At 30.4% G+C, this 21,839-nt stretch overlaps 2 protein-coding genes across 6 annotated transcripts; one reads left to right on the plus strand and one right to left on the minus strand.

The window, feature by feature from the left end:
* Window positions 1-360: 360 nt before the first annotated feature.
* Window positions 361-16,707, minus strand: LOC130901623 (focadhesin). Of its 5 annotated transcripts, none has more exons than XM_057813120.1 (13): window positions 16,545-16,707; window positions 15,648-15,827; window positions 14,297-14,456; window positions 12,720-13,002; window positions 11,546-12,323; window positions 10,063-10,266; window positions 8,111-8,340; window positions 7,206-7,405; window positions 5,776-6,012; window positions 4,446-4,700; window positions 3,361-3,557; window positions 1,335-1,635; window positions 361-543 (listed from the first exon to the last, which is right to left on the minus strand). In XM_057813120.1, exons 1-13 carry the CDS (start codon window positions 16,658-16,660, stop codon window positions 382-384), a joined length of 3,303 nt encoding a protein of 1,100 aa, XP_057669103.1. In that variant the 5' UTR covers window positions 16,661-16,707; the 3' UTR covers window positions 361-381. The 5 variants fall into 5 exon arrangements, 4 of the variants coding, with proteins under 4 accessions (XP_057669103.1, XP_057669102.1, XP_057669100.1 ...); XM_057813119.1 differs by having other exon boundaries at window positions 12,720-12,998; window positions 14,293-14,456; XM_057813117.1 differs by lacking the exon at window positions 16,545-16,707 and adding an exon at window positions 16,093-16,496.
* A 1,265-nt stretch (window positions 16,708-17,972) lies between these two features.
* Window positions 17,973-21,504, plus strand: LOC130901627 (vesicle transport protein USE1). The gene is made up of 6 exons (XM_057813123.1): window positions 17,973-18,008; window positions 18,067-18,245; window positions 18,296-18,417; window positions 18,474-18,649; window positions 19,545-19,686; window positions 20,872-21,504. The coding sequence occupies exons 2-6, from the start codon at window positions 18,100-18,102 to the stop codon at window positions 20,910-20,912; spliced, it is 627 nt and encodes a 208-aa protein (XP_057669106.1). The 5' UTR covers window positions 17,973-18,008; window positions 18,067-18,099; the 3' UTR covers window positions 20,913-21,504.
* The last annotated feature ends 335 nt before the right edge of the window (window positions 21,505-21,839 follow it).

A 21,839-nucleotide genomic window follows, 5' to 3' on the forward strand; every position in this document is an offset into this window, starting at 1 on the left:
CAGTTGCAATATGGTTGGAGTGGAACTGGAAATAGAAGATGAAGATCTTTGGCAGCTCACATTCTGAACTTTCTAAGAGAAGTGGGATTAATAGTTCAGCTGTAAAAAAAGGGGTACCCTAAAATCCATATATACATACATGGTTGGAGTTGATTTTCTTTTTTACATTTGTCGTTTAGACATTGAACAAATTGTCCAATGTCCAATCATCTCGACATTAGACTTCTGATTAAATCATTGGATATTTGTATTTATTTTCTTTACCTGTCATGTAATTAGGAGACAGTTTAGTGTATCGGCTCAAATATCTTTAACTGGTATTGATAAATTATTTCTATTAATCTAAAGGTCCTGAGAAAATTATATAACAAGGTAAAAAATTTATTCACAGTCTATAGTACTACTACTTATGTATTTCAAGAACTTGTCATTTTTAGTAAAATCTTCGTTGTGTTTTAATGCTTGAAGACACCTTCCAAAAAGGTTACGATAATCTTTAGATATGGTTTCTTCTGCATTCATGTGAAAAAGCCATTCCAAAACCTAATAACATAAAAAATTTATATAAAAAATTAAATAATACAAGGAAAAATTCGACATTAGAGATTCATATGAAAAAAATACAAATTTTCTTGTAAATAAAAGTTTGCAAAAACAAAATCAACTTAGTTTTCTATCAAATAAATGATTTTTTTTGTTAGCCAACCCATAATTTATCATCTTTAGACTATTTTTTTTTTCGGAAATACATACAAAAAAATTGTGTAAAATATTTGTTAATTGTTTTCAATAAATGTAGAATATAGTTGGAGTTTTGTGGTTTTGACAGCTGTATTTTTTGTACTTTAATAAATCATAAAAATAAGGAAAACATATATATAGGGTGCGCTATTCATCAAATTATATTAATATATTATTTCAGAATATTTCAACACCATGTATACTTCTAATCGATTTATTATGTTTCGATATATATATATATATATATATATATATATATATATATATATATATATATATATATATATATATATATATATATATTTATATATATATAAATCTAGAGAATTCTCTTGAGATAGGTATAAAGTACATAATATAGCGCAGTTGGTTTAGTTTTAAATAAATAATCGTAATAAACATACCGAAATAGAAAGTAATCGAATAATTTGAATAAATTGTTTTGTGATAGTGATAAGTGAATTTATTATAAGTTAGTTAAGTGTAGTGAAAAGTATTTAAATAAATTAGTATTTATTTTAATTAACCCCACGAATACAAATATTGTAAATGAATACGAAAAACGTTAGAATATATTTATTTTTATCACCTACTTGAGCTGAACAAGCCTCCCACGTAACTCGATCTAAAAGGGCAGCAAGAGAAGCTGGAAACAGTTCCTTAATTTGTTTGTACTCGTTTCGGTTTTTATTAATGAATGTGTAGAAACCGGAGAAGTGTACAACAACGTATATTAAAACGTCAAATAGACAGCTGATAACTAAAACTTCAGATCTATCGGCAACTTTCGCTTGAATTCGACCGATTAAATCAAGACACCAAGGTACGGATTCTTCGGTGTTTTTAATGTGCGTTTTTAGAACTTCTACCAAATCCGGCCAAATAGACGTATCTCTGAAATATTGAAACACTTTCTATACAGGGTGGTCAAATAATCGAAGTAAGTAGCTATATTTGTTGTTATAAATGTGATCAACAGAAATTCCTGGAAATTAAGTTGGAAAATTGTCCGCTAGGGGGAGTAACAATGATTCAAATTACAATAATTCAATTTTTTTTTCAATTCGATTAATTAACGTACGAATTTCAGGATTTATTGAACGGTATGCAAATTCTTGATTATTCAAAGTTTCTCTAATTTTTTTATTCCTTTGTTTGTAAGGTGGTACCATCGTTGAAGTCAAATCCTTCACAGTCAAACTAGTAACAAGAAATAGTCACTCGCGTTTAAATATCTTGAATTTATGGAACATTACCATGGAAACTGCGCCTTTGCATTGTTCTGGTGAAGAAGAACTTGTTTATTGCCAAAAATGATCAACAAATAGTCACTCGAGGCTTAATACGTAGAATAAGGTGGGTTAGTCAGCAACTCATAGCCTAATTTATAGACTTTTGTTATGGAAACTGCACAGTTGCGTTGTTCTGATGAAAAAAAAAATGTTTCTTGATCAAAAATAGTCAATCGGGACTAAATAGGGAGAATAAAGCGGAAGAATTTGCACTTCGTACCCTAATTCAAGTATTTTGACCATGAAAATTGCTCTCTTGCATTGTTTTGACGAAAAAAACTTGTTTCGTGGTAAAAATATAGTCACTCGGTGCTAAATACGGAAAATAAGGTGGGTGAGTCAGCAATTCGTGGTTTAATTCATAGATTTTTGTTATGGAAACTGCACTTTTGCATTTTTATGGTGAAAAAAGATGTTTCTTGGCTAAAAATAGTCAATCGGGACTAAATAGGGAGAATAAAGCGAATAAGTTTGCACTTCATACCCTAATTTAAGGATTTTGACCATGAAAACTGCTTCCTTGCATTGTTTTGGTGAAAAATACGAAAAATAAGGTGGGTGAATCAGCAATTCGTAGTCTAACTCGTAGACTTTTGTTATGGAAACTGCACTCTTGCGTTGTGTTGGTGAAAAAAAACTTGTTTCTTCGCCAAAAATAGCGACTCGGAGTTAAATACGGCGAACAAGACGGATAAATAATGGAAACTGCACATGTTTGTACTTTTTTTCTGTTTGTTTTTACTACTGTCTGGTCTCTGGTGTTTTTTAAGTAAATATACGGTTACCAAACTGTGCAAAAATTAATTAAACAGTTGTACGAAGTCAAAAGCGATACCCATGTTTCAATAATATTTATTATACTAAAATGAGAACCAAATTAGATGCTTATAGCTTGATAAATTTCTCACTTTCAATTTCCCATCGTCCACCATCATATCATGACTTTTTTTTCAAAAGTTTCGGGTATAGTTACACTAACTGGACTACCAGAACGTTCGGCATCACAACAAACCACTTTTTTACCATCGAACTTGATAGTAATCTAATGAAGGAAGTAATCTGCTGTCAACCACAAAATAAATGTCCCAGCTGATTCAAATTCAAACATAAAGTCACTGAATCATTGACCGGTCTTCGTTTTATTAACATATATATGTAATTACTTATTCAAAGCAACTCACAACAGTAAAATTGTTAGTAATTAGTGTTGAATTTTCAGTTTTTCACTCTAAAAATAAGAAACGAACCAAAAGTCAAAGTTAACTTAATATTTTGGATGAAAGTTGAAGTGTAGTGGTAGGATATTTTGTAAAAAAAGAATATCAACCTGTAATTCATACTCCAAACGTCAATTAAATCATTTATCCAATCGAGTGGTGTCATTTTGGCATTTTTAGCTAGGGCACATCTCATTTCAACACTTTTTGGAAAATCCTCTGCATTATCGGTTATTTTAACACAGGTGGCTTCCTTTAAACACTTTGTAGGGGCAACAGCCATAACTTCGCACAGTTTCTTGAATAACTAAAATTCAAAAATCGAGAATACAGATAAGTCACATCAAGTAAAACTTCAAATCCATATTAATAATGTCCTAATAAAAAAAGTAGAAACGAAATATGGACGAACTACATGACCCATAAATTGCTTAATAGAAAGAAATTCCATGAAAAAAAAAAACAAAATACTGAGCAAATCTAACTAAAAGGTGCAAATGTTATAAAACAATAATAGATGCTCCAGGATTTAAATTTGGTAAAACAATCCATAAAGGAATCAAAATAAAATTGGTTAAACACCTCATCCGACAAAGACCACGGAAATTCAGCCCTAAAACCCTTATGGTCAAAAGAATTTTGCCAATAGACCTTATGTGAAGTATAAAAACGTGGTAAGCATCTAGGTAGAAAAGGAAAATGCCCCCAAAAGTTTTCAGATCGAAACCACTGATAAACTCAAAGTGACCAATGACCGTTAAGCACATAGGCCTTCTGATATTCCCGGCGAGCCCCACTAAAAATCGATGTCTTTTGAAAAAACCAATCATGCGGTTTTATGGCATTGATTAAGCGCACACGTGAGTGCTGGGACGTGATTGCAACACTTTTAGATACACCAATAATGAGTTCTAGGTCCATTAGTGGATTTTTCTATCAAAGTAGGACGAGAAAAGTTGCTCCATTATTGCCCGGGCACCTAAACGAACTAGATCTTGCAACCATCACTCACCACTTCTTGTAGGACTTTATTCTACTCCAGAACAGGCTACAGCGCAGATTTAAGTCGTTATGGTTTGTAGATTGTAGAAGAATTTTTTTTTTAAATAATATCAGTGATAAGGGATGAGGAATTTGTAAAAAAAACATTTTTTTGAGGTAGGTGCTTGTCCTGGAAAATTAAAACTGTACTCACTTTTGAATTCACATCCGTTGTAAAAATTATACCATCCAAAACTTGAACTATGGTAATTTTATTAGTTTCTTGTACGTTTTCTTCGCGAAGAACGATCTTCAGTTGATCAAACATACCATCTATCAAATTATATTCATCCGTATCTTGTTTCAACACATGCCAAATTGATATTTCAAAAAATGGTCTCAAAATCATGGGTTGTATACTTCGAACCAAATATTTTAAATTTTTGAAAATTAATAAAATATCCTCTTCCTGCAACGATAACAATTTATCTTATCAATAAACAAGATGTGATCAAATAAGACGTTCGAAGAAGAAAATTTCATGTATTTGGTGAAAGAAGAAAAAGAAGAAGAAATCGTTGTAAGAATTAGCAACAGTAACAGCTGTGCAAACAGCCTTAGAAGAATATTAACATTCGAAAGAGATATCCAAATCTACAAAAGATAGTTTTTAGTAAGAAGAATTTTTGGAGGTAAACAGACAGACTTAGGATGGGAGACAAAATCAAACCATGAAATTTACACACTTTTCAATCAGTCACCAATCAGCGAGTTTATAAAGACAAGAAGGTCACTTAGAACGTATGCACGAAGATAAGATTCTTGAAACGAATTGCATGGAAGATACCAGATGGAAAGAGTTAAAGAATAAGACCAAGAAAACAGTGGAGTGAAAAATCAATGGACCGAAAGAAGTGGAGAGAAATTACAAGGCTATGGATCTAAATGGTTTAACTCTTTATATACACCTTCTTCATCCACTTCACTCCAATACCACTCCGGCATCCCGCGAAGTCCTAAAACCCCCAAACCCGCCAAAAGTTCCCGTTTAATTACAAGGTCCAGGCGACTAGCTCCCCAGTTAGCTTAAGACGAACAGTGAGTGTGTTAGTATCAACAGTGTTCTTGATAGTTAGCTTTTCATTTCCTCGGTGAAATTCCAAGGAGTAGGCAGATTAAGACCACGGAATCGGATTTCTTCTTGACAATAAAGGAATAACCACCCTATCTCCACCCTTCTCAAGGTAACATTAGAAGCTATGCTAAAACTCGATTCCAAATGGAGCTTGTGTAAATGGATACTTCTGGGTATCAAACACATCAACTGATTCTGATATGGTGGCATAATTGGTTGAAGTTGATGAATGAATGATTGTAGAAAGAAGAGTTTGATAGTGATAAAGGTATTAAGATCTGTAGAGAAGAAGGTATAGTCCTCACAAAACTAGTAGAAGCTGAGCTGACCTTTGGGACATGAAGGTTTTAAAGGGAATGAAATTCCAAAGGGACCGCTTTGGAAATGACCCTTTCCAAAAACATCTTACCTTTGGATTTTCTGTAACAGTTATTAAATAATTGTCGATTAGTCTTCTTGCAGTACCGGACATCACTACCTGATGTGAAGCGATATCTACAGCATATTCTTTAGTTTTCGGATCATGAATCAATTCTTGTAGGAAACACCAATCTAATGGGGGTAACGGTTTGCTATATACTTCACTGAATATTTTTAGACATTCAATGTAGAGTTTATTGTGGATACTACCCCTCCATTTGTTTACCTATAAAATTTCATGATAAATTAAAGCATAATTTGAGCAAAAAATATTATAGGAAGGTTGAATTAAAACTCTGTAAATATAAAATTAAAGTATTTTAATTTCAACCACTATTGAAGAAATTATAGCATCTGATTTCATTTAATCGAGACAATTCTGGGGTAGATTTACTAAAAGTCGCAAGGTACTATCAATTACACCCCAAAAAAAGTCTAGGAGATGAAGGTTAGTGCTTTTAGTCGGCCATAGGATTACTGGGAAGTTCGGTAATATGTCATCAAGAATTGCCATGCAAGAAAAAAAATTTACTCCCATAAAAAAACGATTTTTGATGCAAATATTGTAAGAATAAACCTATTTCAATGATTTCGGATGGCTCTCCATGTATATGCTACTCCATCCTATGACTGATCCACCACCACCACCACATAACCTATAAGGGATGACGATACACTGAAACTTAAAAGATCTATTGTCCTTTCTCCTATTCAGTTTCCGAAGACTCTCTTGGTTATTTCTTTTATTCCTAACCTTTAAATAAATTCTAGGAGATCCGATATCTTCAGTTTCTTCTTCTTAACCAATAAAATGTGCTGTCTTATATTTGCACCAGATTCCAGTCCACCCTTTAGAACTTTCTGGTTAATGCATTTTTTAGATTTTAGATTCAAAGTCGCATTTTTGCCGTGTTTTAGCCTTGTCCCAATATACCATTTTTTATTTATTTTGGGGCTCTTTCTTTACTATAATTTATCATCCATCTCTTCATATGGTTATATACACATCTTTACACAAATATTTTGTTTGCTATTCTGCACTCATCGAAAAACACTTTTGTGGTTTTTGGTAGTGTTTCCAGTCCGAATGATCTCTAGTTGACTGAAGTCATATTCTAAGATGTGATGAGGTCAATGGAGATCCAATTTGGGGTATTATGAGCTTTAAACTCAACTATTTGCATCACCTGGTGTTCTTTGAAGACTTCCTGTCACTTGGAACATTTTAACGGTTGTGATATACCGAAGTTTTGTACTGTTCTCCAATCAATCCAATGAATGAATAGCTGCAGCACACTATTTAGGGTGAGATTATAGTTGAGTTTAGTTCATTTATATACACAAACATTTTTTTAAAATAAATATTATCAAGAAAAATTTCTGTCATATTCAGAGTAACGTTTCTTAAAATTATCTTACCCATGCTTTAATAAATACTCCTATTTCTTTAACTATACTATGAGTAGGTAAATAGTTATAGTTAATTGGTTCTTTAGGTCCTTTCTGTTGATAAACATACTTTAAATATCCATCTATTTCAATGGACATCATGTTTTTTATAAATTGTACAGATGCATCTGACGCCCTATTTTCGATTAAAAAATATATCCATGTCTTACCTAAAAAAATATTTACATGGGGACCGAAATAATCAAAAAAATCCAATTCGAAAAGTATTTTTGGGTAGGTTTATTGGAGTTGGCCCTGATATAGGAATTGATCCTCTGCAGGAAGGAAAATCGGACGACTAGTGACCAGAAGACAATGAAAAAAAAGCTCTAGTCAAAGTAAAAACAGATCATACCTATTTGGGGTTTATTTTGTAAGTTTTTTTTGTTTTTGGCTGGTGAATCGTTTCGAAACGATTTTTTTATTCAATCCCATAGCTCAATACATGAGGTCGTTTGTTTTAGGGTGGTTTTGTGCACTTTGTATAACAAAAGTTTGTCTTCTAATCTCAATTTGAATTATTTGTAGAGTACACTTTTGGAAATTAAATGGAAATAAAAATTTTTTTCTAAATATATGATGTTCCCATACTAGTCTTTTTTTCAATTCCCAGATTTCCTATATTTAGGGAATGTGGTATTTGTACGTGATTTAGAAAAACTAGTAACTAGTTGTACTCTATTAACCTGTAGGTATAAAAACAGTTTCACAGGAATTCATTTTGTAAAGAAAACCTTTATAACCTTGGTTTGTACCAGCTATAGGGTTGGAAATTGATCTCAAAGGGGTATAAATCGATAAAAAAACAATTGACTAAAGTGGAAATATATGTTAGGTTGTTATTTGGAAGAAGACGGAAAGTTGATAGGTTATACCTAAGACCGACTGCGCAGTGGAAACACTTTCGGGCTCGAGATACTTCTCGGGTAAAGTTTTACTAATGTGTTCAATCCCAAATGATACCAGACTCGAAAGAGCAGCTTCGCTTATTTGGGTATCTCCGTATTCTACGTATTCCCATAATTTTTTTGTCACTGCTTCAAATAAATCTTTATATGAATCCGAATCCAGCAACTGAGGAACTTCTTTAATTAACGAACATAAACTGAAATATAAGGTTTTTGTAAACTACACATAATCATGAAATATCTGTATAAAATGCAGTAGAAGTTTATTTAAAAAAAAAACATGATAAATGAATTATATAAATACAAAATGATTTGGATTTATTGAGGTATCAAATAATTCCCACAAGAAGAAACTCAATTGGTAAGAATTTCAGTGCCATTTCACCACAATCTGATCTGAAATTTCCATATATACAAGAAAAAATCCCACATCAAAGTATAAAATACCACAAAATACAAAAAGGAAAGGAAATGCCCAGCTAACCTAAGAATTGTTTAGAAGGGCTTTTCGTCAAAGTCAAATAATTCCTTCGATAAGAAATGCAGTTCCATATATACAAGAAGAAATCTTACAAAACATCACGATAGACCTGAAAACAAAGACAATCATCTAGAACCCCAAAACACATAAAGACTGGAAAGGAATTGGCCAAGTGACGTAAGAATTGGTTAAAAGAACTTTTACTGCAATAGGACAGACAGTTGGTAACAATTTTAGTTCCATTTCATCAGGATGGTGCTTCACTACACTTTAATGTTGCCGATGAATGAAATTTTCCGAAAAATATTGATTGGAAGGAAAAGTACAATAGAATAACAAGCTAGGTCACTTGATTTCGACAAGTTTTTCTAATGATAACTGAAAAATATTTCACGGAAAACAAATCCTAATAATTTGAATGAACTGCAAAATGGATATTGGTAACACTCCCATCAATACCATCCATACCAGCTTGAAGACCTGTTATCACACTTAAATGAAGCAGCGTCGTGGGTAACTCCTCGATAAAAGCAATCAAAGATCTGCCAGCCACAGTTCGAAAAACAATCTTTGAAAAGATGAAATGTAGATGACGTTGGCAAAGTACCAAATCACCTGAGGACAAACGAAAGCTTTCAAAATTGCTGGAGCTTATAAAGAAACCAAACAGAAAAAAAATCCTCAAACTTTATCCCTACAGTGTAAAAGAAGAATTTGATGGCTTTGGTGACAGGTGCATTGCATACTTTGGAAATTTTGAACAGTTTTCGTGAGTCAATCTGACGAGAACAGATGCTGTTGATTGAGAAAAAACCGAAACTTTTGTTGAAATAATCGATAGCAGTCTTCTTGATGAAAATATGACAACAAACAATGATCAGCTGTTTGACAAAATTGTGTCAAATGCAGTGAAATGGGAAGCAGTGGAAGACTACCAGAGATGTAATTCCAATCACATTATGATTCTTTGTTTTTGTATTAGTACCATGGCTTCGACTCATTCGGCTCGTTAAATGAAGACAGATAACCCCCGTTTTGAAGAGTGCGCTTATATCTTAAGTGAAGATATAAATTCGGAATTTCAGAAATATAAAGAGAGATTGAATCGAAATGAAATAAATGAGAAGTTTTTGTAGAGAGTTTCTCAAAAAGTTGACCAATCCATGGATTCATGAAATCAGATCCGGTTATTCGAGACTCCAGTGGAGATCAGGCACAATCAAATTCTTAGAGTCACCCTTGCAAATGAGAATTTTTAAGGAAGACAAATCAGTTGATTACTGATCTTCATTTTGTATTCCAATCACAAGTTTTTGCTTGATTTTAATTGGCCAAACAGCTTGTCAGACGAAAATTTTATTAAAACGGTGGAGTCTTGAGAAATATCAAAAAAAACAAAAAATATCGAACGCGTTTTCAATCTAACACCAGTTATTACCTTTTGACAACTGGAAGTCGTCTATCATTCGTAAATTTAGGTGCTAATGTACTCCAAGTAGTTTGTATATCGATAATTCCATTTCTGCATAAGATTGTTATGGCTTCTATAGCTAAAGAACAAGGCAGAGCACCATTTTCATTATCGCAGTCATTCAAGATTTTTGATAAATGAGCTACAGCATCTTTTCCATATAGTTCAGGCCTGAAAATATCATTTTTATAAACATTTGAATGAGATATAAAACCAAGTTAAAAATTAAAACTTCTATTCAAAAATCATTCTTAAAACAATATCTTGGTAGTTACAAGAGCTTGCTAATTAATAGAGGTCGATTTTTTTCTACTTTTTGATAAATTTTCTTTTATATCAACCACTGGGAAAAGAATTTCGAGCGTAAGAAGACGGTATTGATCACTTTATGAATTGCTGTGCTAAAAAAATTTGCTTCAAGTTACATAATAACTACTTGCTAACTAAGGGTGAAAAAAGTATGAAATTTACTTGGATCCTTTTTATACCCAATAAATATGAATTTTATTATTTATTTGACCTCTTTGGAATTGATACACACAATGGACGTTTGTATTTTGCTAAACAAAAACAATATTTCCAAAAAGTTGCAACAATAACCTCAATATATGTGCTCAAAATGTGCTGTAACTATTAAAATATCCATCCCGAAGAAGTATTTTTCCTCATAAAGGTCCTTTTCGACTACCTACGTTACTTTGCTTTATATAAAAAAATGATTATCCTGTGATATCCCTACACAATCCTTTTATATGCAGAAATCGATATCCTAGTTAGTTGTACCCAGAAATTCAGGAAAAACAATTTAAGGGTAGGTTTTTTTTTTGAAAATCAATACATTGGATTTTCTTTTTTTTTTGTTGACACATTTTGATTAGCTTTTTCTTCCACAATGACAGGAGTTATTTTTCGGATAAAAATTTTTGCTCTAAGTTGCCCACTTGCCAATTAACAGTGCAAATAGTATGTAATTTACTTGGATTCTTTTTATACCCAATAAATATGAATTTTTTATTTATTTGACCTCTTTGGAGTTGATACAAACATTGGTTATTTGTATTTTGCTAAACAAAAACAATATTTCCAAGAAGTTGCAACAATAACCTCAATATATGTGCTCAAAATGTGCTGTAAATATTAAAATATCTATCCCAAAGAAGTATTTTTCCTCATAAGGGTCCTTTTCGACTTCCTAAGTTACTTTGCATTATATAAAAAAAGAATTATCCTGTAATATCCCCACAAAATCCTTTTATTTGCAGGAATCGAGATTCAAGAAAACATTTGTTTGTACTATTTGGAAAATCTTTTCTTTTCAACAGATAAAGTTGATTTTTTTTAGTCGACTCGATATTTTTTGTTTCGTAATTTCAGATGCAATTTTTTGGATAAAATTAATTTTTGAAGGTAAATATACAAAGTGTTTACATAAAAAAATAATTATTCTTACTTTCTGTCACAGAGTTCTTTTAAAACATAAGCTTTTGTTACATATCGTTCCCACTTTTTCTCAACAGGTGTATCATGTACCAGGAGATCTTCTAAATATATGTAACACTTGTTATTAATTTTCCATGCATCGAAAGCCAAAGAAATTCCAACATTAAAAAGATTTTCCGATCTTTTACTAACTGTTCGTATTAACGCCATAACTTTCGGAATGTTATCTTGAAAAATTACTAGTTTTGGTAAGGATTTCAAAAGAGCGAAATGGTAGTTTGGATGTAGATTGTTCGATAACTTGTATAAAATTAATGTTAATAATTTGGAAGAGAAAATTATTTCTTTTTCCGCGCATTTAAGTAGAAGCTCTAAAATTATTAGAGATATTTCTGGATCTTGGTATTCGATCATCATAAAACCGCAAAGGAAATTAAAAATATCCACAGTATATTCATCGGGAATTTGTTTAATTTCTTCCAACCATTCCTTGAGGTCCTGTTCCTCGGAAAATCTTTCTAAATTTAATGTTAAATTAACGGTAATGAATATCATTTTATTGGTGCAAATTAGATTTTTATATCTGAAAGAAAAATCTTTTATTTTTTCATTCACATTCAATTTATAGTTTGCGTTATTCGTTTTGTTCACTGATGTAATTATTTCTTTTGCCAATTGATGAGCTTCATTAAGAAATGTACAAGGAGAAGTTAACCACGGTAACAAAGAAGCTTTGAGAGTTTCTAATGCGAATAAAGAAGCGTATTCTTGATCTAGCATCGGTTTACCTTAAATAAAAATATATCATCAATTTCCACTATAAAGATTAAAAAATATAGATTAGAGCGAAATCTTTGGAAACCTGGCAAATTGTACTTTAATATATTTTACAAGCTTTCGAATAATTTCAGTCCTTCATGATGTATAGTTATTCGAAAGCTTGGAAAATATAATAAAAAGAGTACAATTTGGTTTTTGATTTGCCACAGTCCCACAACAATTAGTTTATTAAAAATTATATATATATATATATATATATATATATATATATATATATATATATATATATAAAATATATATAAGATATATATATATATATATATATATATATATATATATATATATATATATATATATATATAAGATATATATATATATATACACTCATAAAAATGAATACTTACATGTTAAAAGTATATTTTTCAAATGTATGGGTGAACATACATCAATTATTTGAGAAAATATCAGAAGTATACTATCGACCATAACCAATTTTCTGTTTTCGAATATTTGTCGTAAACAGCATAGAGCTGGTTGCATGTCAAATTTATACAGTGCCATATTATAAAGAAGACTCGCGTGCCATAATATTACTACTTCTATATTTAAAATTGTCTCAATGTTTGGATTTCTTAACGCCTCTATGAAGTGATTATTTATTATTTGAATTTCTTCTTTTTTTTCTACCTAAAACAGCAACGATTTATTGATATCACAAAGTTTAGACATCAAGAAAACCAATGCCACATCCATGCTAAATGAAGATGTAAAGAAGATACATACAAGAAAAAATAGAAAGAGACTATAAGGAACTTGGAACATAAAATATCTTATAGGAAAAAAATTGATAAGGAATATAATTTGAAGATATATAGTGATATAAGGACCTAATGTGGATGATGCAGAAGATAATGAAAATAAGTTTTGGGAAGAAATGAAAATAATAATGGAAGAAGCAAAAGGAATGATAATAATAATAAAACACTTCAACTGTATCTGTACTTAGAGAAATATTAGTTAACATTGATATCCATAGATAAGCCAGTGGAAAGAAGAATCCATAGTAGATAACATATAAAAGATGAAAAAGAAAATTAATTATAGTGTGTACATAACCAAATACCAAATACTGAGAGAAATTATATTATTTATGAAAGCAACTCAGCTGAAATGTGCTCAGATTATACTTTAAATATTAAAAAATGTATTTTCCCAGAAGGTCCTTTTTGTAAAGCAAAGTTAAGAAGCTCTTTCTCAATGACGATTAATTAATATGACAAAGTTTGGTATCTAAAACAGCAACAACAAGACCAAAGCAGCATCCGGGCAAACTAATCAAGAAGCAAAATGAAGATGTAAAGAAGATATAAACATTATTTTTTTACCAGAAGGTACTTTTTTCATACCAAAGGGGAAGAACCCTACTCAACCGATTAAGACAGAAGGTGGCCTGCGCAGACGATGTAGACCTGCTAAGCAGTATTAAATAGAGCTTTGAGAGGACTTCCAGACATTCAATTAAAAATCCAATCGAGCAGGACTCAGTGTGCACGAAGCTAAAATGCTCATACTTAAAAACAACGAGACTGCACTGGAGATATGGGAGAGTGCTCAGAAGATGATGGAATTCCGCCTAATTAACAGGCGCACAAAAGAGAGATCTACTAAAGCCAGTTGTCATGTATGCTTCTGAAACCTGGGTAATGATTGCTGAAGACAAACTGAGACTCCATTCGTGGGAGAGGAAAGTACTTCGGCGCATCTATGGCCCAATCCAAGACCAAGGAGAATGGAGCATCTGTATGGAGTCAAACTTATTATTTTGCGGATTAAGAAAAATGTACAAAAAAAATAAATATAGAACCCTTTGTACATGCTATGTCTTCAATTATTTTTAAAAATTCATTCGTTTGTAATAAATGTTTTAAAACATTATTATAATTAAAATAAAACTGTTTAAGATATATTGTTAATTACTCACTTGTAACCAAGAAATTATTTTACCAAACAAACGTGTACCAGCATCTTTAGAATTTAATAATAATGCCCATAATCTGCATCTCAACAATTCTATATTATTTCTCGATGGACAACACAAGCAGTACAAATAGAATGGTTCAAATACTTTGTTAATCATAGACCTAAAATATGGAAAATCATAATTGAATTTTCAACTATGTAAATGCCTCAAACAACCAAAAGTAGCCGACATTACAGCAGTGCCCAGAGTAAAAACCCAAATAATGTTAACACACAGACCCATTACTATTTTTTAAATTATATTTAAACTCCTAATATACAGAAGAGTGTCCTATTCTAACTGAAATTCTGCATTAGCAATTTGACTTCCCCCATTTACACTCTAGCATTTAACAAAAAACATATATTGCCCATCAGTATTCCTTGACATGAATCAAGCTTTTGATAAGGTGTGGTACAAAAACATTTTTTTCAAAATAAAACATTACCTTTCATCTTACTTCAAATAAATACTTAATAAGCAGAATTAGAATTAGAATCAATGAGAAGTCTAAGATACATTCCTGATCAAATCTGAGGTACCACAGGGCAGCATTCTGGGGCCATGATTTTATTTACTATATACATCAGATCTCTCTACAGAAAATACTGAAACATGAAGGATTTTACAGTCACCTCTGACAGTTTAGAAGATGGGACAAGAAAGTGGTAAATGGAAATAACATTCAGTTAAAGAAAGAAAAAATATATAGCCCATCAGTATTCCTTGGCATGCTGTACATGAAAAATCTAAATCTTAACACCTTGCAAAATCATTGGGTTCAAGTTATTTCGACACTAAGTGACATTTAACCAACAGGTTTTGCAAATTACGTATTAGCCACACTCGACTCACAAATGGTTATCTAATGTCAGCATTTCCTCTACCAACATTGTCATATGAAACTGACAGTAAAATATATTCTATCTGAGTATCCCAACTACAACTAAAGACTTCATTTGCTTAGTATAAAATCAAACAGCTTCCAAAATATACTATATAGCCATTACACTTAAATTGATTGTATTTAATCTCATGAATTCCTTAACTTCTAATATCTTTGTATAACAATTATATTATGTATTGTTACTTAATTGTTTACAAAAATAATAAACCACACCTTGGCCAATTTTACGTTTAATTTGAAGATTCTTGTTTTCAAAATGTTGAATTTCTAATTTACTAGTCATTTTTTTGAATGCAATAGAATATGTTTAACTTGAAATATATTTCAAAAAATGTGAGAAAGCAAAATCCAAAATTCTATTTCTAGGGGCAATGCATAAATGTTAAGTTTTATAGAAAACCATACCCATCAAAATCTTCCAGTAAATTTTGTATCTTGACAAAAATATGATAAGCTGCATCTGGTTTTTCCATAATTAATGTTATAAAGGGATGTTGAGGAGAATACAACTTGAATACATAGTTTTTATCATTTGGTAATAAGCACAATAAATCTCCTAATATATTGGTTAAAGTAGAAAGACACCTAAAATATAATATCCTATTATTAAAATAAGAATCTATAACTTATCATTTTATAAAGTATCTTGATATTAAACTGGTATTTAATAATAAAAAATTTTATCAGCCTTGGATAAAAGATAACCTGGCCAGTATGTAGAATACACATTATTCAAAAAGATTCTCAAATTTACAAATTCAAATGTTATAATTCCGAGTTTCAATACACACTTAAATTTACTATTGGGCCGTTTTTTATTGTTTCTTCTAAAATGTATCTTATATCTTACTTTATTGAATTCATGCTACTAATAAAATCTGTGTGAATTACATCAGCAGATAATATTCGATCACTAATAAGCATCATGATAGCTTTTCCCGACACTTCACTAATTAAAGGATCAGCGTTCATCATCTTTTCTTTTAAAAACTTAACTTCGGGAAAATCTCTAAGACCTTCGGCATGTTTTCTTTTCACGTTATTAATTATTTTTGATATTAAATTAGATATATTAATTGGATTATTTGAATACAATTTATTTTCTATTATATCCATATTTAAGGATTAATTACTAAAATGTGTTAATATAAATTTAATATTTTTAAGACACAATATAAAAAACAAAATAGGTTATGTGTATCACTATCTTTGTGTATCATCTTGGAGGTGGGAAATTGTAAATAAAAGTATAAAGCCTGTTTCATACGTATGCGGTTTTGAATGAAACCTTGTCACACATACACGATTTTCGCAAGGTTTAAAATACGTTCCGTTTTTTTCGAAGACAAAATTTTCAAATACTTTGGAATGTCAACTAAATCATTTGATGAAGGACCGTCAGCAACGCTAAAATACATTTTTGAGGGAATGTATTCAACCGATTCAGAACCTGTTCGTGTCGAGTGAGTATTCGGTGTTTTACTGTAAGAGCCGATATTGAACCGAGCCGAATGAAACAGCATACGTATGAAACAGGCCTAAGAGTGTTTAGGACTATTACCACTATATATAATTGTATATGTATTTAAAAAAAGTCTCCAAATTGCATTTTTATATTCATTCGTTAATAATATATTTATATATATTTTCTCGTATAGCAAAATCCAAGAATACAAAAACGTAGGTTTTGTTACCTACTTTTATTAGAATATTTTCACAAAGGACATAAAGTCGTAAAATCAAGATCATATATTTTAAAAAATATATCTAAAAAGTTACTTATTCAATTTTTTTACTAATTTGTCCCTTACATACATAAAATGTTCTTGATTTTTGGTCTTAATAAATATTTTTTTTTACTTTTTGGTCAAAGGTCAAAATACGTTCCAATAATAAATTATACACTTACCATTAGAGGTGGAGACTTCTAGTATTAGTTACTGTTACTTTAAAATATTAGTTTTGATTTTTTGAGAGGCTTTATATGATTAAATACGTATATTTTCTAGTATTTTTTTCCAAAATATGGAGAAGCTTGCGACTTGACATTATTATGCAAAGTTGGAATACAATATACATTATCTCACTTTCATATTTTAATTTGTATTTGTTTTAATAATGTAAATATAATAGGAGTATGTATTTTATGTATAGGTCATTTTGGGATGACGTCACAATCTGCCGCCATATTGTCTTTGGGGATAAATACTGCTTTATTAACATTAAAATTATAGTTACATTGGTGTTTTATTTCCAATTCCAATTTATTAAAATGATAAAAAAATAAATACTATAGTGAAATATACATATATACATTTTATAACGTACTCGCTATCAAGGTATTACCTTTAAGTATATCTAACGCTATGTAGCGTTGTATATAAATAAGGGTTATAGATCATTTCGAGTAACGTGACTTGAAACGTCGGCCATATTGTCGTGTGGACAAACAAAGATTCATCATTCATTTATGTATAGAGAATTGACTGCTTCAAATACTTTTTGTTATATGAATGTCTTGGATAAAAAAATAAAAATAAAACACAACTATTAATGATAATTTTAATGTAAAGAAGACAATGTTTGTCCCCCAAGTCAATATGGCGGCTGATTCTGACGTCTTGAAATAATACATATTTTGAACAAGGTAATAAGTAACGACTACTGGATAACTACTTTTCCACATCTCTATTAGTTATAATGGGAAGCTGTTAATTAACCTATACGAATACAACACATCTAGTTTTTATAAGTGCATATGGAGACGTACAGATAAGTGGTGGTTTAAAGAAAATAACAATCAATTAAAAAAATTGTGTTGTAGTTGTCTGAATTTTTTGTTAGATCTTCATTAGATATGGGATTATCTAGACAAGAAGTGAACTTAAGGAGGTTATTAGCAAAATGTGAATTAATGTGTAAAACGAAAAAGGAAGTTGATAGAATTGAAAAATATGTAGAAACGTTAGAAGATATGTTACAAGAATTAAAAAAAATAACTGAGTAAGTTGTGGGGTAATTTATAATAACAAATTTGAATTTATTAATTTAAGATCTAGCGAAAGTATACAAGCTTACAATAGAAGAATTAATTATATCAAAACAGCCTTAGGGATAACTAAAAATAAATATGAGGATGAAAACGATCCAGAAAGTATGAGAAAAGACTTATTAGGTGAAACATAAATGTATTTTAAATATTCAGAATTTTGATAGTATTAAGTATTGTAGGTTTAAGACAACGTATAGTTGATAAGCCAGAAATTAGTAATTCTGGGGACTTTGATAAGGTAATAGAGCACAATGAGAACATACAAACAAAGATAACGGAAGATATGCTGCATTTAACCATGACCTTAAAAGAACAATCGGAAATTGCTAACAGGATTATTAAAAAAGATACTGAGGTAATAAATAATTGAAAATATGATAAGTTATAATGAAAATTCAATAGTTTTGTACTGATATATCCAAAATTAGAGCTGTAAGGACTTTAAGTTTTTAAAGTTTTATTCAGATTTTTCATCAACTCTCTAATAATTTATGTAAAACTATGTTTTACTGGCAATGTCCAATGTATAGGAATGAGGTGTTGTTAGATTCAGCTTAATGAAACAAGTTAAATTAACACCAAAACTTCCAGCCGGAAGCAACCTGTTAAAAACTTTTGAATTTTTGATCTAAAGTCTGTTACTATTACTAGTGTTTTGTCTGTCTGTTTGTAGCAGAGATATCTCCTCACCGGAAGCATGTAGTGAGCTCGAATTTTTTGCATTTAATTCTTATGTGTCAAAATGAAAAAAGTTATGGGCATTATTAGGAAAAAATTAATTTAATCAACCAAAATGTGATTTTCCCCATACAAAATTTTTTCTCTTATACAAATTTTAAACTCTATCATGATTTAATAAATGTTTGTGTTGATCTATAGCAAGTTTGAATTGAAATTTTTGAGACCTTAATGGTGTCAAATATTAAAACTAGTTATATGACTAGTAGAGCTGCCTCTAGCTATAGTTGAGTGGTGTTTGTGCAAATACTAGTCTGCTACTTTAGCTTCTAGCTTCAGTATTAATGGTCAGTGGCCTTTAAGTTTTCATATTGTTCATCACATTATATTATTAGTATCATAATTATGATGATTTTCAACTGGTCATCTTTTTTATCCCAATTTTCCATATTTCTCCAGTTAATTTGTAAGTTCTGGAGCCAATGGTGATATTCATATTGAATATTTACTGTTGCGGAAGAAAGATAAAAAAATTTTTACTATGATGCAGTATATAAACTTATAATTTGCAGGTGGTGTCAAAATCAACAGAAATAACAGAAAACAATTTCGGTAAACTTTCTGTTGAATCTTCCAAATTAGCTGAACATTCCAAAAGAGCCTGGAAATGTTGGATGTGGATTATGTTGGCTGCGGTTGTTATAGTATTCATAAGTAAGTTTCTTTTTATTTAACAAGCAATACAAGACTCATTTTTTAATTCAATAATATTGGTCAAATTGGACATACAAACAAAATTAAAACATCTCCTATCTGGGTTGTATCAAAATTCCTTTAATTGTGGCCCAGCAATTTTTTTCAATTTAGTATCTAATAAAAGTGAGGTTTGAATGTTGGATGTTAGTTTATTTGATTAGATCATTAAAATTTTCTTAAAATCTATAAACTGGGTTATAGGAAGAAAAAAACATTAAAGGATTCATAGTGGAATTGCTTAGAATTCCATTTACATATACCAATAGGTGAAGTCAATGAAAAAACACTGAAATTATTAAACCAAGATGAAAAACTATTTACTTTTTGTCATCATTGGTTGGAAAAATTGTGGAGTCTGTTTTTTGATTACACATCAACACGAAAAACTTTTATAAAAGATACAGATATATTTGAAATTGTTAACATCCTACTTAAGGCGATAAAGAATTTAGAATAAGATTCAATGAAAGCATTTCCAACATCTTCCCAATAAAATCATGTGTTCTTCAAGGAAGTGTTCTTCTAAATAAGTGGAAAATCGAAAACTGTCCAAGTGCCATTTACATTGAAAAGAGAGTAGAGAAATATTTAGGAATGCATCAAGACTCACGTGGAATGTATATATCCTTAAGAAGTGAAAACAAATTGTTTTAAGAACAAAAGACTTGTACTGATTACTGAGAACAAAATCAAAACTGGCACTGGAAAATAAACTCCTTGTTTATAGAACCAGTTTAGGTGTATGGTATCCGCCTATGGGAATGTGCCAGTAAAACAAATACAAGTTTTATACAAAAAAACAAACCAAAATTCTACGTATTATATTGATATGTTTTAAACCAGACAAACACTGCAACAGTCTAGAACTGCAACACAATCCACTATTAGAATCCCAACCAGATAGAATACTCAAAAGAAACTGGTCCGCTGACCTGAAAAATGGTTGAAGAGTTCCTATAACTTCAAAAGGAGCTTAACAGCTCACAAGTCAACCAATTAGCTAATTATAAAGTTTTGACTGCTTATAAAACAAAATTAATAATAAAAGTCCTTTTCAAGAAATTGGAAATTATAAGTTGACTCACATTTTAAACTAAAAAAACCCGGTATGTCGAAAAAATTGAGAGTTTCTTATTTTTTCAGATATGGTTCTGTTTATGAAGTTAATGAAGAAAAGATACTAATCGGTGAATGTAGTTATTGGTTATTATTTATAAAATATATTTAAAAAATTATACAATTTTTAGGTTAAAAATTTTATTACATCCTGTATACAATCATTTAAAACCCAATGATTAGATATTCCTATAAAGTGTCATTTTAATAAGGTTATGCCAAATCCATCACCAATACCAGGAAGTTGTTGAGAGTTTATTCTGCAGAGGGTTCCAGTGTAGTTAAATTCGAATCTAGGATCAAACTTTTAAAAAAGTTGTTTTTAGTTTAACCGGAGCCAATTAAACTAGTTCCTCAGTCAAAAGAGTGAATCGAAGTATCTAAACTATAGTAGGATCAGTATCTTTGTGTAGTATAATATATGAGACAATAACTCTGATTCTTTCGTACTTTGCAACTTAAAGTTTGGTTGGAAAACTTTTTTGGTGAGCACATAAACCCGGTAGACTGTAATAATAGTAATCGATTAGTGGCTACAATAATATTTAGAAAAAAAAAGTGTGGCGGTGAAAACAGATGTAAAGGTCTATTAAGAAATCCTATCAAATAAACATTTTGGGAATACTGATTATATTGAAGTAATTAGTTATATAAAGGAAATTGCTTTTTAATTGGTCTTACCTTTACCTGATTTCCTCAAGATTAATAACATTAACAAAACCACCTCTGTAAGCCAATGGGGGAGTCAAGTAGCTCCATTTACAGCTACATTGTGTAGTAAAAACCGATGGGGGTTGTTCAAGATTATTTACAATATTTTTTTTTTAAAGATTTTTATATCATTTCTGGTTCTGCTGGGTTTAGGTTTAAAACACTTCACTGAGGTACAATTACAGAGATGGTATAATATTTGAAATTGAAAATATTCAAAATAAACTAACAAATTTCGAAAAACGACATTTCATTTTTCTAAAAATTTTTTTGGGGCATATGGT

The sequence above is a fragment of the Diorhabda carinulata genome, chromosome X, assembly GCF_026250575.1.
Source record: "Diorhabda carinulata isolate Delta chromosome X, icDioCari1.1, whole genome shotgun sequence".
In the NCBI taxonomy this organism is placed as follows: domain Eukaryota; kingdom Metazoa; phylum Arthropoda; class Insecta; order Coleoptera; family Chrysomelidae; genus Diorhabda; species Diorhabda carinulata.